Source organism: Xiphophorus couchianus, chromosome 8, assembly GCF_001444195.1.
Source record: "Xiphophorus couchianus chromosome 8, X_couchianus-1.0, whole genome shotgun sequence".
NCBI classification, from domain to species: Eukaryota; Metazoa; Chordata; class Actinopteri; order Cyprinodontiformes; family Poeciliidae; genus Xiphophorus; species Xiphophorus couchianus.
Genome location: NC_040235.1, coordinates 5294700 through 5311279, shown reverse-complemented (window position 1 = coordinate 5311279; position 16580 = coordinate 5294700). Strand labels below are relative to the sequence as shown.

General features: G+C 39.5%; 1 protein-coding gene across 2 annotated transcripts in view; it reads right to left on the bottom strand.

The window, feature by feature from the left end:
• Window positions 1-15555, bottom strand: part of LOC114149763 (NACHT, LRR and PYD domains-containing protein 12-like) — a 109648-nt gene extending 94093 nt beyond the window's left edge. For both annotated transcript variants that reach the window (XM_028025846.1, XM_028025845.1), the window contains exons 1-2: window positions 15507-15555; window positions 15247-15372 (exon numbers count right to left, since the gene is read on the bottom strand). In XM_028025846.1, the coding sequence (XP_027881647.1) occupies window positions 15247-15302 (56 nt within the window). In that variant the 5' untranslated portion in view covers window positions 15303-15372; window positions 15507-15555. The remainder of the gene's footprint in view (window positions 1-15246; window positions 15373-15506) is intronic.
• Window positions 15556-16580: the final 1025 nt, after the last annotated feature.

Below are 16580 nucleotides of genomic sequence, written 5' to 3'. Positions count from 1 at the left end.
TGTGCATGTGTGGGTTCTCTCCGGGTACTCCGGCTTCCTCCCACAGTCCAAAAACATGACTGTCAGGTTAATTGGTCTCTCTAAATTCTCCCTAGGTGTGTGTGTGTGTGTGTGTGAATGGTTGTTTGTCCTGTATGTCTCTGTGTTGCCCTGCGACAGACTGGCGACCTGTCCAGGGTGACCCCGCCTCTCGCCCGGAACGTAGCTGGAGAGGCACCGGCAACCCTCCCGACCCCATTAGGGACAAGGGTGAACAGAAAATGGATGGATGGATGGAATGTATATTTTGCATGTTGTCTGTGACTGTTGTTCATGGGGAGAGACATTTCAATAATCTAAAATTAATAGAAAAAATTTAAGCAACCTACTTGCAGATTGTTGCATGTAAAATTCATGAGCAGTAAATATTGTGCTAGTATCAGTTTTGGACCAAAGAAAGCAAGGCAGTTACAAGCCTTTAATATTGTGACGCTTTTTATGGGTCAAATAGACTCAAAAAATGGTAACAGCAGCTGCATGGGGGGCCCAATCTAATTTTTTGTCATGGGGCCCAAGATTCCTGGTGACGCCCCTGCAGACAGATCCAAATGACTGATGAACTTGTGTAGATTTCTCTGCAGATGCAACAAGGAGGAATTTGTGAGGCTGTATGTTCAGATCCCAGCAGCTGAAGTTCTGGTATTTTTAGTGAAGTCGTTTGATTTAATTTATTATAAGTTATTGAGGCCACAGTCAGTGGTTTTTCTCACTGAGGAGAAAAAGTTAGAAGTTCATCTGCTATATGTGTGATGGGATCTGGATTCATGGTTCCCAAACCAGATGCTCAGATCTTCTCATCTGGAACATCTGGGAGAGCTTCTGACTAAAACTACAAACATCAGGTTCAATGAGGATCTGATAGATCTGAGAAGGTGAACGATGATGTATTACATTTTTTATAAGTTGAATTTTATTTAAGGTGTTTAAAAACAAAGTTTTTAATTTTGTTTGACTTTTTCTGACAATTATGACAGTTTTTCCTTAAAAATTGAGCCAGTTTTATTTATAATTGTCTTATATTTTTCTTCACCATTTCATCAAACTGTGTTAAAAATAAATAAACTCCAGTCACTTGAGGAAACTGTATTAGTGATTAATATTTCTGCTCCAGAAATTAGATATTCCATTTTTAGTTCAATACATTTACTTTATAATTGGTCACCAAATGATTTATAGAATAAATGTCGGCCAGTAAACGGGTCAAAATCCATTAAAAAATAAAAATAGTATTACATCCAGTAACAGTTCATTACTAAAAACACAAATTAAACACACCAATTTAATTCAAATCAAAATTAATGCAGTAATCAAGTTTGTAACAAACATTTCAAACAGATCCTCATAAAATCAGAATGTTCAGTAGATTGATTTTATTTTTTGAACTTTTTAAAGTTTTATTTTAAAAACTTAATAAAAACAGAAATGTTCAATCTCCCAAATGTAAGAACAATAATGACAATAGAATAATTCAGTTGAATTGAATTATTTTAAGCAGAACCAAGTATGATAAATAATGTAATCATTCACAAGTTCCCCAAATGTGAGCTTCTTTCAAAACGGAAAAGATTTCAATGAACTTCTAAACCATCATATTACTCCTGGGTAGAGACGCTCCCATCAGGGTTTTTCCTGCCGGTTCTGATCACCATGAGGTCCGATCACTGCCGATCACAGATACCGATCACATGGATTGGCTGTTAATGTTTGGCTTTAGGTAGAAATGCTACTATGTGATCTGGCAAAATGGAGCCATAAAATCACCTCATTTAGACAAAAACATGTCCAATACTTGCAGGCTCACGGCTAATTGTTCTGGTTCTGATGGCTTGTTTCTGACCCAGTAGAGTAATTCAGCAGAACACAGGGAGGAGGCAGAGGAACTCCATTTGTTCTCTCAGATTATCTCATGTTAGGACATAGAGAAAGTTACATTAAAACTTTTTTAAAGTTTCCTCCTCAGTACCGCGTAGCGATGGTCCAACAAAGAATTATTGTGATGATTAATCAGGTTAAAAATTGGCTCATTCTGAAGATTTTTAACCATTTAAACCTTTTTTATACAGTTTTATACATTAAAAGATACAAAAATAGATAATTAAATCACTTGTTAGAATATATTTACAAAGTTTTTTCGATCTATTTTTAAACTTTCTAACTTCTTTTCTGCAGTTCCAGGGTGAGTCTTTCTTCATGACTCTTTAAGGAATGAGAAGCTCAGCTCAATGTTTTTATCCAACCTTGTTATTAATCAGTGAAATAAGTTGGAGGAGAGACGTTTGGTTCCTGTTGCAGCTCAGTGTTAATCTGGTTAATCTGAGAGATGAGCTCCAGTCTAACACTGCAGTGAGGATTAAAACCGGCCAGACAAGGTGAGGGATGGAGGAGAGGTCACCATCAGGAAGTTTGAACCTCTGCAACAAACTGCATTTTAATCACAACCAGCTGCTGATTTTACTGGGTTTTGCTTTTTCCAATTAAATCCTTTATTTTCTGGTTTGGGTTGAATCAGGTGTGGCCCACGTTGGCGCTGTGGCGGGTCATATCCATGTTGGTTTATTCACTAAAAACAGGTTTACTTTTTGTTATCAGATTTAAATGTAAAATATAGCAGAGATGCAGCGGTCAGACCTTTTCTGTCCAACACTGATCTCCAGTTTTCATTCTGCTCTGATCTTCCAGTTCCTGGGATTTTTTATCCAAAGAGAAAAATGTTCTGCAGGTTCTGAGTTTCAGGTAGAAGTTCTGAATGAAACAGAAAATATTAACTATTAACTCAGCAGAGAAACACTGAGGAACCAGAAGAACAGAACCCAAATCCAGGAATCAGAGGTTCAGTGAATGTGGTGTTGAAGGTGTGGAGGAGGATCAGTGAGTCAGAGGAAACTCTGTAGAAGGACAGAATGCCAGCAGGACAGTCCACATACACTGCTACTCTGTTAGAGTCAGAGGAGGAGGAGAGATGAGTTTCTAAGTTATTGTGACAGACAGAGTAACCATAACTATCAGAGCAGCTCAGACTCCAGGAATGATCATTCAATCCAAACCAACAGTCTCTACTGATTCCTGTCCTAATGATTCTTCTGTAACTCACTGATATCTCAACTCCTCCTCTCCACTCAACCTCCCAGTAACAGCGACCAGTCAGACCAGTTCTACACAGCAGCTGATTCCAGTCATCAAATCTGTCTGGATGATCAGGATATGACTGAAGCTCCTCCACAAATGTCACCTTCCTGTTGTCTTCAGACAGTTTGAGTTCTCTGTTCACTGTGTTTGTGTCGATGGTGAGTTGACAGGAATCTGATGGAGAGAACAAACACAATCCAGCTGCAGTTATTGATCATTTATTGACACTTTGATGATGACTCCTGAATGAGTGATGTGACAGTTTGAAGATGGTTGAATGTGAGCTGCTTTGTTGTCATGAATCAGAAGAAAAACACACTTACACTTCCTCAGACCTGGTGTCAAGAATGGGACTCCAGCAGGCTCCACCCTGAAAGGAGGAGGGGGGTCAGACCATCAGTCTCTTTCAGCAGCAAACATGGACATTACATGTCTCTCAGACACACATTGTCCTCCACTGAGACAGGAACAGTCCAACATTTGGATTGCAAACTGCAGTGGATGTAGGAAGGACAGTTGGTGCTGCTGCAGCACAACTCATTTCTCCAAACACAGGAAAAGCTCCAACAGAGAGGAGAAAGGAAATCCCTCAGTAACAACCTGAAGAAACTCACTGAAACCTAAAAGGACATCAGGAAACTAAGGAAACATTTCTGGAAGCTCAACCTGATTTAATAATCAGCATTAAAATACAATCAATCTAAACTCTGACACAACACCTGGATACCTGTTCCATCCACACTCCCACACACAGATGAAGGAATGAAACACTAAACAGCCCTGCTGCTGAAAACCTGCTGTGGCCTCACTGTAATATCCAGAAATACAAACATTAAAAAGGAGAAGCTGCATCACATTCAACAAAGAGTTCAACAAGAATCAAAGATTTGATCTCTGAGCTCAGACTCACAAACCAGGGAGAGGCTTCCATCATCACACACCTCTGACAAACACCTCCAACCTTTCAGCACTTCCTCTACCAACCAACACCACCAGGTGGCGCTGCACACATTTACAATGAGACCAAGAAGAAGAAGCAGCATCCTGAATCCAGCAGCTGCAGTAATGGCTTGTGAAAGTGTCCAAGGAGCATCTGGAACCAGAACCAGCAGATCCAACAGTCCAGAGAGTCTTTGTTTGCATCTTTCCTCTCAGATTTCCAAGCTGCTCTGAGAGGGAAATGACATCATCATTCTACTGATGATGTCACGCTCTGATGTCACTGATCAGGAGCTGCTGGACTTGTACATTTCCAGCATGGAGGACAGAGAAGATCTCAGCTCTGATGAGGAGCTGGCCTGCCTTCAAACTGATTCAGGGTCAAAGAAATATTTCCAGATGAAGTCAGACTAAAATGTTGGATTGTCCTGCTGTTGCAATCAGAGGCCAAGAAGAAACTTCAAGTTCTTCTCCTGTTCAGCTCTACGTTCCTGTCAGAGACTTCAGCTCCTCATGAGGAGAACAACTAAAGCCTGGAACAGACTGACACTAACATCCTGACATCTCATCCCTGAACAAAGCTTTGCAGCATCAAGGTGACTCTTAGCGCCATATATGGACAGATTTCCTCTAAAGAGGGTGAAGCCTGGATTGGAGGAACCAGCAGCAGCTTCCAGGAACAAACCTTGGGAACCTCTGGAGGAGAACATGGAGATGAGATTCCTGCTTTAATCAGTGGATTCATTGATAGAAAACATGACGACTGAAATATCTGAGAGCAGCAGCTCCATTTTCTACAGATCTGCTGGAACATCAGATAGAAATGAAGAATTTCATCATTTCACATCAAATCTGTTCATCTTCCACAGATACAACTGAATTATTGACCTGAACTGGTTCTAAAGGTCTGGATGGTAAAAACATCCATTGTTTTTATGTCTCATTAGTTTCCAGAAAGAGTTGAAATGTTTCAGAAGCTTTTATCCAGCAGCTCAGTAAAGATCTCTCCTCTTTCCAACCTGATTTAGTCCATGAAGCAGAACATCTCTGCTGCTGCAGCAACAGGAGGAAACTTCTCCAGCTCTCAACTTCTACACTCTGACTGCTTGGAAACAGATCATGGAGGAACAGCCTTTTCTCCAGGCTGCCTCCTCCTGACTCTAGCGCCACCTACTGGCTGCTCACCAGAGGTGGAGAAAGAACTCAAACAATGTACTGAAGTTAAAGTACAAATAAACAGACAAAAATGTTCTCTAGTAAAAGAACCACATTAACATTTTTACTTGAATAAATGTTTAAAAATACTTAAATTATTAAAAGTAAAAGTATTTGCTGAATGTATTACCTAATGGCTAATACAATATCATTAAGTGTACCGATCATATTTAATTGTAATACATCAATAATGAGCCATTTAATGATCAATGCTGCAGATAAATCATGTTTTATTGTGTTTACTCTCTGTGACAGTTTAGATTTAGATTTGTGATTCTATGCATCAGAATATCAGGATGACCTGCGTCTCTCTAACAGTCCTTAACTACAATCATTTTCAATAAATTAGAATATTTATAAAATGTATTTCAGTAACTCGGCTCACAAGTTAAACACATCATACAGATTAATTCCCCACAAACTGTTTTAAAGCTTTTATTTATAAATTATCATGATTTGTTGCTTACAGTTAATGAAAACATGACATTTCTGATTAGATTGCAGAACAATAAAAAACCTTAATGCAGAAATGTGGGTCTAATGAAAAATATGTTTAATATCTGCTTAACTTCTTTTAAAATCTGACAAATGAGCCTCATGGGAACCAATATTCTAATTTATTGAATATGACTGTAAATGTAAATATGAGATGGAGATTATTCACATTAATTCAGTAACCAGGATGTGGAGGAGTTTAACGTTACTGGGACATTCATGGCAGGAGACGCTGCGCTCCATGCGCCCCGACCGCAGTAATCAATGTTACTGCCAGTTCAGCTGCTTACAACTATTTAATTGTTTTATTTATTGCAGTCGATTTAAACTAGAAGCTGGTAAGATTACATAAAACTTCTCTAACCTAAATCAGTTTAACATCCAAAACTCAGACAGCGTTTAGCAGCTTAACTTTCCTCGATATGTTTTTCAGATTTGATGGTGAATTTTTGAAAGCTAGCAGTTCATGATATCAGGGAGGCAAAGGCAGCACCAGAATCATTGATTACTTTCAAACTAAAGAACAAATCAAAAAGAGCAAAGCGACTTGGATGTAACTTGTAACGCAACGCTTTATAGAAATGTAGTGAAGTAGAAAGTACAGATACTGTAAAATGTAGTGGAGTAAAAGTTCCCACCATTAAATCTACTTACGTACAGAAACATGAAAAATGTCCTTAAGTTCAGTAACAAAGTTCTTGTCCCAACAACCAGGATCAGGTGAAGGACCTCTGCAGTCCCATGATGCTTCCTCTCCCTCTTCTAAACCATCTGATGGGCTGATATCATCCCTCTACTTTATCAATAAAATGTTTTTCTTTCTCTTATTATGATTCCATTATTTATCCTAAATGTGACGTCAGAGCTGGAATCTGGAATCTGATTGGTCGGATGGATATTTCCCAGGTTTTCTCTCCTGATTCTTTTCATTCTTTTGATCATTTTCCAGATGTCGCCTACTGGTGGAGACGAAACTACTAAATGGATGAAATTGAAAAACATCTCACTTTCTTTCTTTGCCTTATGAACTTTTTTGAATTTTATATTTTATTAAATCATGAAAGTTGTGAGGTTTGATAAAAATCTAAAGTTCTTTATTTTTCTCTCTCAGAACTTTAAACATCCATTCTATCAACATGAAGTTACTTTTCTTCTCATTTTTGCTTCATGGGGCTGATTGGTTTGCAGCTATATCAAATATTGTTTTAAAGTCCTTTCTGCCATCAGTAGATTATCATGGAAATCAGACTGAACTTCTGGGTAATGATCTCTGCCTCCAGATGAGGCATCTAAATATTTAATTATCAAATTAAATATTCAGCTTCAAACTAAATGTTTCCCAGCAGACTGACTAAAGACATTTCTCCCTCTTCCTCCTCTATCAGACCTTCTCTGCTCCTGCAGCAGGTTCCTCCATACCTGAGAGCTTCCAGTCTCCAGTGTGGATCCTTCAGTCCAGCCGACAGCAGCTTCACTCCTGAGTCTCCTGGATGATTGTAGCTCAGGTCCAACTCTTTCAGATGGGAGGGGTTGGAGGTCAGAGCTGAGGCCAGAGAAGCACAGCCTTCCTCTGAGACCAAACAGCCTGATAAGCTGCAGACACACAATTCATCACATGATGAGAACATGAGATAATTGAGGTAGAGCCCAAGGTCTGAAATGGCTGGCAGAGTAGATGGATGGATGGATGGATGGATGGATGGATGGATTTGCAACATGTGGAATAAATAAGAAAGCAAAGCAACTGCTGGGATCTGTAACTATGCTTCTTTTTGCACCTAAGATGCAGCAATTTGTCAAGTGTCCAGAGTTACCTGAGAGTTTCCAGGTTGCAGTTTGGACTCTTCAGTCCAGCAGAGAGAAGCTTCACTCCTGAATCCTGCAGGTTGTTGTTACTCAGGTCCAGTTCTCTGAGTCTGGAGGACTGGGAGCTGAGAACTGAGGACAGAGCTTTACAGCTTCTCTCTGAGAGGTTACAGCCACTCAGTCTGAGGAGACAGGGAGAAAAATTGGTAATTAAACAATTCTTCAAAATGTGTCTTTTTTCCAGTCAACAATGGTCGTCTTTTACTGATTTAAGGTTTTATAAATAATTATGTTGCCTTTCATTGTGAACTGGTTCAGTCTATAGATGGGCCTCCAGCCATGAAGGACTGAACTAAAGGCAACAAGGAGGCTGGCAAGAGAAATATTAAATTCCTCTATGAACTAAATTAATCCCATGTCAGTTTTAACAGAAAGAGTCCAATGAAGCCTGAGAATCAAGGCTGGGCTGAAGAACAGCATCAGGCTCAGTTTGAGGATCAGCATCAGAGCTGGTTTGAGGGAAACACCAGCTTGAATCAAAGCAGAGCAAAGCTGGAATTTCATCTTTCCATTTTTTAACTGTTGGATACAGAGATGGAAACTGAGCAGCAACTGACAAAAACTATTTTTGAACAAGAACCAAATTGCTCAATAAAATGATTGTATAAAAAACTTCTTTTCTGTTTGAGAAACAATTACAACGAAACTAATGTGGGAAAAAATAAAAACAAATTTGCTCCTTAAACAATCCAAAAACAAGCACTAGCCAAACATTAAATATTAACCCAGTATTTAAATGAAAGAGTTCTGAAAACACCCCACCAACCTGACACTAAAAGTTACTAAACACATAGAAAACACACTTTCAGAAGTTACCACAATTAAAACTGCATTCATAAACATCACAACATTGAACGGCCCTCCAAATATGAGTTTAAACATTTTGTAGGAATAGGATGGGCCACCAATATGTTATGATCCTCATGTCATCACACAGAACTCACAAAATACAAAGTCCAGACTACATTATGTTTTTAACAAAGAGGTTAAATTAAACCCAAGTCTGGACACAAAGTGGTTCTGGCAGTCTTGGTAAAATAAAAGAGTGAGAGAACGAACAAATAAGGCAGCAGTTGGCCGTCTGATTCAGGCCGCTGTGGGGCTCATACTGATTCTAATCTAATATTCATAATAGTTATCTCTTCTTTAATTTCTAATTATTTATTATTCTTTCTATTGGTTTACTTCAATTCAAATAAATACAGCTTATTGACCCCAAAAGGAAATAAAATCTTCTTATAACTCATATTAATTCAAATTCTTCAAAGGGTTATTTTAGATATTAATGACTGTTTAGTTTAAAATATCTCTTGTGGTCTGTATAACAGTGAATTTCAAGAAGGTTCTGACTTTATATTATATATATTCTAGATAAATTCCTCTACTTGTTTCTCTGAATATAGATGATTATTTTAACATGTTGCTCATCCTCTTCCTGTTACTGAAATATTTCCACTTATTCTAGAATCTATAATTAATCTCAGCCATATCTCTTCAATGCCAATAATATCTGTTAATATAATTTATCTGAACAGTCTAACTTCCTGTCTATCAGCCAATCAGCATCTTGTATTTTCTCAGTAGATCCATCAGTGGAAGCCCCGCCCAGCCCATGATGCTCCTGGTTTGTGAAGACAGAGAGACAAACTGAACTCTGATAGGAAACAGTTTCAAACTGATTTCTCTCTCCAACCTCTTGGTTCCACATGGAGCTATATTTGGCCCCCTGCTGCTCTGACTACCATGTCATTGTGGTTCCAGTAGATGGGTTGGTTTCCCAGGTTCTTACAGCACCATGTGAAAGATTCCTACAGTTTAAATGGGCGGCTGTTTGCAAAATTACACAAAGCTAACAGAAATCACTTTAGTTATTTAGCCTGTCATAAGACACAAAATGAGGTTAAAAATTTTATCCCTAAATTTACAAATGCTAAGGTTGTAAACTATATATGTAATTATCAAATTACATATTCAGCTTCAAACTAAATGTTTCCCAGCAGACTGACTAAAGACATTTCTCCCTCTTCCTCCTCTATCAGACCTTCTCTGCTCCTGCAGCAGGTTCCTCCATACCTGAGAGCTTCCAGTCTCCAGTGTGGATCCTTCAGTCCAGCCAACAGCAGCTTCACTCCTGAGTCTCCTGGATGATTGTAGCTCAGGTCCAACTCTTTCAGATGGGAGGGGTTGGAGGTCAGAGCTGAGGCCAGAGAAGCACAGCCTTTCTCTGAGACCAAACAGCCTGATAAGCTGCAGACACACAATTCATCACATGATGAGAACATGAGATAATTGAGGTATAACCCAAAGTCTGAAATGGCTGGCAGAGTAGATGGATGGATGGATTTGCAACATGTGGAATAAATAATAAAGCCAAGCAACTGCTGGGATCTGTAATTATGCTTCTTTTTGTACTAAAGATGCAGCAATTTGTCAAGTGCCCAGAGTTACCTGAGAGTTTCTAGGTTGCAGTTTCGACGCTTCAGTCCAGCAGAGAGACGCTTCACTCCTGAATCCTGCAGGTTGTTGTTACTCAGGTCCAGTTCTCTGAGACTGGAGGACTGGGAGCTGAGAACTGAGGACAGAGCTTCACAGCTTCTCTCTGAGAGGTTACAGTCACTCAGTCTGAGGAGACAGAGAGAAACATCTGTAATGTAGAAACAATTCTACAAAATTTTAATTTTTTTTTACAAACATCAATCTATTTCTTAGACAAAGAAGGAACTATCTTATTTTACACATGCTTATGCGTTTTTTGTGAACTGATTCATTTTATAGTTGGGTCTCCAACCTTAAAGAACAGAACTACAGACAACAAGGAGTTTGGAAAGATAATTATAAAATTACAATAAACAAAATTAATTCAATTTCAATTTTAACATAAAGATGAATTTTGCTGCTTTTATATTCAACATTCTTTCCAGCTGCTGAAGTAAGTCTGTTTCTCTTTTGCGCGTCCACCCAGAGTGGGACACTTTGAAGAGACAAAGCACCAATATATAAACTGAAACTTTAATATATATTTATCTCATGATTAGCGTATTTCTATCTATCAAAAAACCAGTAACAATCAGTGTCCTTACAGAGCTTTGTTGGAGGCTTTAACCACTGGCAGCAGCCTCAGAAGAGCCTTTTCTGAAGCAGAGTATTTCTTCAGGTCAAACACATCCAGATCTTCTCCTGATGACACTAAAATGAAACCCAGAGCTGACCACTGAGCAGGAGACAGTTTATCTGTGGAGAGACTTCCTGAACTCAGAGACTGTTGGATCTCCTCCACTAGAGAATGATCATTCAGTTCATTCAGACAGTGGAACAGATTGATGCTTTTCTCTGCAGACCCATTCTCACTGATCTTCTTCTTAATGTACTGAACTGTTTCCTGAGTGGTCTGTGAGCTACTTCCTGTCTGTTTCACCAGACCTTGTAGGAGTCTCTGATTGGTCTGCAGTGAAAGTCCCAGGAGGAAGCGGAGGAACAAGTCCAGGTGTCCATTTGGACTCTGTAAGGCCTGGTCAACAGCTCTCTTATGGAGAGATTTATGTTTAGAGTCTCTTAATAATAAAAGGTTCTCAGATGTTTGCGTTTCTTTCATCAGGTTGACTCCAGAGTTGATGAAGGTCAGATGAACATGAAGAGCAGCCAGAAACTCCTGAACACTCAGATGGACAAAGCAGAACACCTTGTCCTGGTACAGCCCTCTCTCCTCTTTAAAGATCTGTGTGAACACTCCTGAGTACACTGAGGCTGCTCTGATATCGATGTCACACCCTGTCAGGTCTGATTCATAGAAGATCAGGTTTCCTTTCTGCAGCTGATCAAAAGCCAGTTTTCCCAGAGACTCAATCATCTTCCTGCTCTCTGGACTCCAGTGTGGATCTGTTTCAGCTCCTCCTTCATACTTGACCTTCTTCACTTTGGTGTGAACCACCAGGAAGTGGATGTACATCTCAGTCAGGGTTCTGGGCAGCTCTCCTCCCTCTCTGGTCTCCAACTCATCCTCCAAAACTGTAGCAGTGATCCAGCAGAAAACTGGGATGTGGCACATGATGTGGAGGCTTCGTGATGTCTTCATGTGGGAGATGATCCTGCTGGCCTGCTCCTCATCTCTGAATCTCTTCCTGAAGTACTCCTCCTTCTGTGGGTCATTGAACCCTCTGACCTCTGTCACCATGCCAACACACTGAGGAGGGATCTGACTGGCTGCTGCAGGTCGTGTGGTTATCCAGAGGAGAGCAGAGGGAAGCAGTTTCCCCCTGATGAGGTTTGTCAGCAGAACGTCCACTGAGGTGGACTCTGTAGCATCAGTCAGGATCTCCTTGTTGTGGAAGTCCAGAGGAAGTCGACTCTCATCCAGACCATCAATGATGAACAGAACCTGGAAGTGTTCAAAGCTGCGGATTTCTTTGGTTTCACTAAAGAAATGATGAACAAGTTCCACCAAACTGAACTTTTTCTCCTTCAGCATATTCAGCTCTCTGAAGGTGAATGGAAATATAAACTGGATGTTCTGGTGGGCTTTGTCTTCAGCCCAGTCCAGAGTGAACAACTGTGTTAGGACTGTTTTCCCAATGCCAGCCACTCCCTTTGTCATCATTGTTCTGGTTGGTTGATCTCTTCCAGGTGGGACTTTAAAGATGTCTTCTTGTCTGATCGTTGTTTCTGGTCTGTGTGATTTCCTGGATGCTGCTTCAATCTGTCTGACCTCATGTTCATCATTGACCTCTCCAGTCCCTCCCTCTGTGATGTAGAGCTCTGTGTAGATCTGGTTCAGAAGGGTTGGACTTCCTGCTTTAGGAATCCCCTCAAACACAGACTGGAACTTCTTCTTCAGACCAGATTTAAGTTGATGTTGACAAGCTGCACCAAAATGTCCTAAATTAACACAATAACAAAAATCAGACATGAAAGAAAATTATCTTTTGAATTTGATTACATCACATTAGCAAATGTGTGATTTATGTATAATTTCAAATCTCTGAAGAAATGCTCTTACTGCTCTGCAAACGGTCAGCCAGCACCTCCTGCTTCATCCTCCTCAGGACGTTCAGTGTGATCTTCATCACTGCCTCTCTGCTGATCCTCCTCTGCTCTTCATCCTCACCTTCCAACAACTCATCATCTCTCTGACTAGCTGAACATTCTGGGTAATCTGGACTCAGAACTTTCTGGATCTTCTTCAGTTCTTTCTTCACAAAAGCAACAATGTTGTCCTCCAACAGCTGCAACAGAATATTAGATGAAGGAAACATCAAGAGCCAAACACCAGATGGATGTTGGACAGACTGACAGTCCTCTGGTCTACAAAGTGCAGCATGAAGATGACTGTGAACAGAACTCATGGAAAAGTAGTTCTTGTACATGTACAGACCATAAATATGGAGTCCAGCTGTGTTTGTTGCTGCTGGGCAGACGGACCACTGGGAACCTCTGAGCTCTGCTGGTCCACTCTGTGGAGGAACCAGAAACAATTAGGAAGTCAGGAAATATTCATCCATCAGTATTCACAGATGGAAACACCAAGAGTTTGACATTAAAATTCCTTCACATCACATAAAAATAATATAAAGAACTTAGGAGGAAGATTAACTACAAAAGTTTAGACCAGTAACACCAGAATCACCCAGTAGACATTTTACAAAGTTGGTGCTGAAGTTGGTTTTCTAACAGTCCACACTGTCAGCAGATCTGATGCTGGTGGAGAGAATGTCTGAGAGCTTGGGGACAGTGGAAGTGACAGCTCTGTCCACACAGGTCTACAGGACAGTGTGGGACATCAATCAGGTTTCTATGAATAGATCTGAGGTGATGTGGACATGGAGGAGGTCATGGAAATGTCTTCCACAGATTGACATGGAGCCAGGAAGCAGAAGCACATCATCATCAACACCCCAGAGATGAAGATAAGATGGTGTTTTCATTAGAACAGAGCAGCTGATTTTTCCAGATAATGGATCAAACCTCTGTAAATATAACTGGGAACATCTGGGTTCTTACCGGTTCTATTTCTACAGTTACAACAATTAGTAACAGCTCACCTCTGATGATGGCGATTCAGGAGATTTAAAGTCAATCTTATTGTGGCACACAGGCCATTTTGATGAAATAGTTGAGGTAAATTAATACTGTTTTTGTGTTTTTTGTGTGTGTTATTTACTAGTTGTGTCGCAGTTTGACATGGTTGCGAAGGGGGGTCAATATCACTTCGCCGTTGCTAGGTGACGACGGTGGTGGAACGGATGTTTTGTGTGCTCTTTTTCTAACAGCTGTGTAGCGACACCACTAACTGAGTTACTTTGTAACAATTATTAAATTAAAATGTTGGGGACTCAATCACAATATATTGTTGATTGTTTGCCACCGTTACATTACGATCCATTGAATCATTGCTTTTAAAGGAAAACACAGCTGGATTCTGGTTCTTCTTCTTGTGTGAAAGTCTGATGGAACCTGGTAAAACAACTCATTAAAAACTTTCTGTGGAGTTCTGTTTTAAAGATTAATTTTATTGTGACCGTTTGTAAAATACAGAGTTGTGAGACACAACAGAACCAAACAGATCATCAACTTGATGTTTTAAATGATTCTCATCAGAACCGGTCCAATCCCCTAACATGTTCCTGATCATTGATCCTCCTGAATAATGTCCAACCTTGTTTAAAGAACAGAAAGATCTAATTCTGAGATAAACATGTTAGTTTGAAATATATGAGAGAATAGTTTGGTGATCTTAGTGTTGAGCTCTGACATGGAGCAGAACCAGGAATCATTTCCACTCTGACCATATAAGGAGGATCTGATGGAGCTTCATTCAGAACCAGTTAGAGACACTGAAGTCCACTGCTGAATCAGATCGGCATGATAATTTATTTAGTTTAACAGTTTAACTGTATAAATGGTAGATAATGCATCATATTGAATGATGTTTGAAACACAGAGATGTAACTATAATCATGAAATTAATTCATAGAATTATTTTTGTGTTAATATTAATATTGTACAAAATAAATGAATACATTTGTTTTGAAAAAAATAAGTTGATGCTAAACACAATAAAATGCAATTAAATGTTTGTTATTCAAAAGTCATGTCAACATAGTAGTTTATGGAATTGTGTCCTGGTTTAAAAATGAGTTTATTCTGGTTAATTTTTTCCAGGATTCATCAGCAGTAATTGCTTATGTATGGTGTCAATAACTGGCCAGTAGGGAGCAGCATCACTACCTGATTGATGGTTAAATTGATCTCAGTGAAACATCAAATCTAATTTTAAGACTTCTGTAAACTAGATGGACGTGTAGAACCTCTGGGTAAAGATTGTTGATCTAAATGGACCTGATTAATACTCAAGTTATTTAATTAATTTTAATCCATTTGGACTTTAATGTCTCCATGGTATCATGCTACTATGGAGACATTAATATCATTGATGTAATGCATATGAACAAAAAATAACCTGAAATTCATTCTAATGTTCCCATAACAACAGATTTAACGGAACTTGGTATCATCACATGGCCACAATAACAGATATAAATTGAACAGTTACAGCAGTTAGAAACAGCTCACCTCTCTGATGGTGGAGATCCAGAAGATTTAAAGTCAATGAAATCATCCTTTGACATGTCACTCTTAAAGGACACACAGCTGGGTTCTGGTTCTGGTTCTGGTTCTGGTTTGAGTCTCTGATGTAACCTGACAGAAACATGATGATTAAAACTTATTCAGCAAAGAGGAGCAGCAGCAGCTTCATCACCACGTCTGTTCTGGCCTGATATAGTGAACGCTGTGTGAAAAGGGCTGTGGACAGTTAGAGATGGTGACCTCACCTCTGACCTTTGCTCTGGCTCTCATCTTCCCCACACAGAGTGGTTTTAGAGGGAGGGACTCCCTCCTCTCTGTCCTCACACTGATCCATGCTGCTGAATTCACGTCAGCTCACACACACTTTCTACCTTCACCTGCAGAGGAAACACACATCATTCATCTGCACATCAACTCTGATCATCCTTTACATCATTAGAGCTGGAAAAAGATCAGCTGCTCCTCCTCTGATTGGCTCTTCTTCTCTGCTTCATATCAGTGTCAGGTGAATGCAGTCAGACAGCAGAGAGGCAGAGGAAGCTGCCATCAGCTGCTGCACTTCTACTATCAGTCCACTAGATGGAGACATGGAGCAACATTTACATTCACTGATTCAACCTGAACATGAAGTATTTTAGTTAGTTATTAATAGCCAGAAGTGGATTAAATGCGATTAAGATTAAGTATCAAGTAATTTGACTGGACTGAACACATTTTACTATAGCAGCATTTAATTTTGGAAGGAAGAAGGACAAACTTGTTGTGTCTGACTCTAATGGTGGAGACCAGAGTTTGATAAAAAAATCATGAATCAGTTTGTTCAGAGAGGAAAAAAAAAACATCAGATGTTCATCATGTTTGATTCTAGTTCATCAATAATCCCATAGATTAACCTTAAAACAACAGAGATTAAAGTTTGATCTGAAATTAGAGGTGAATATTTTCTCCAAACATCAGAGAGAAAAATAAGAAACAGACAGAAAAGTTTCTGAAGACAAAGTTTATATAGAAAACAAAGCAAACTAACAGTTTCTTCAAATGATCCAAAGAGTTGAAGAAGAATGTGTGATCAACAAACTGAGACCCAACAGAACTAGACTGGTGCCTCACCTTAACAGGTGAGTTTAAACAGAAAGTAATCTGAGTAGAAATGAGGCCAAACTGGTTTCACTGGTTAGACTGAGAACTGTCAGAGGAAAGTTTATCTGTTGATGTTTGAAAACATAAAATCTACTCATGACTCCCAGTTTGAACACAAACATTCTGCTGCTGTTATTCTGCTGATCCAGGTTCTGTTCAGCTCTAATGGAACCAGAACC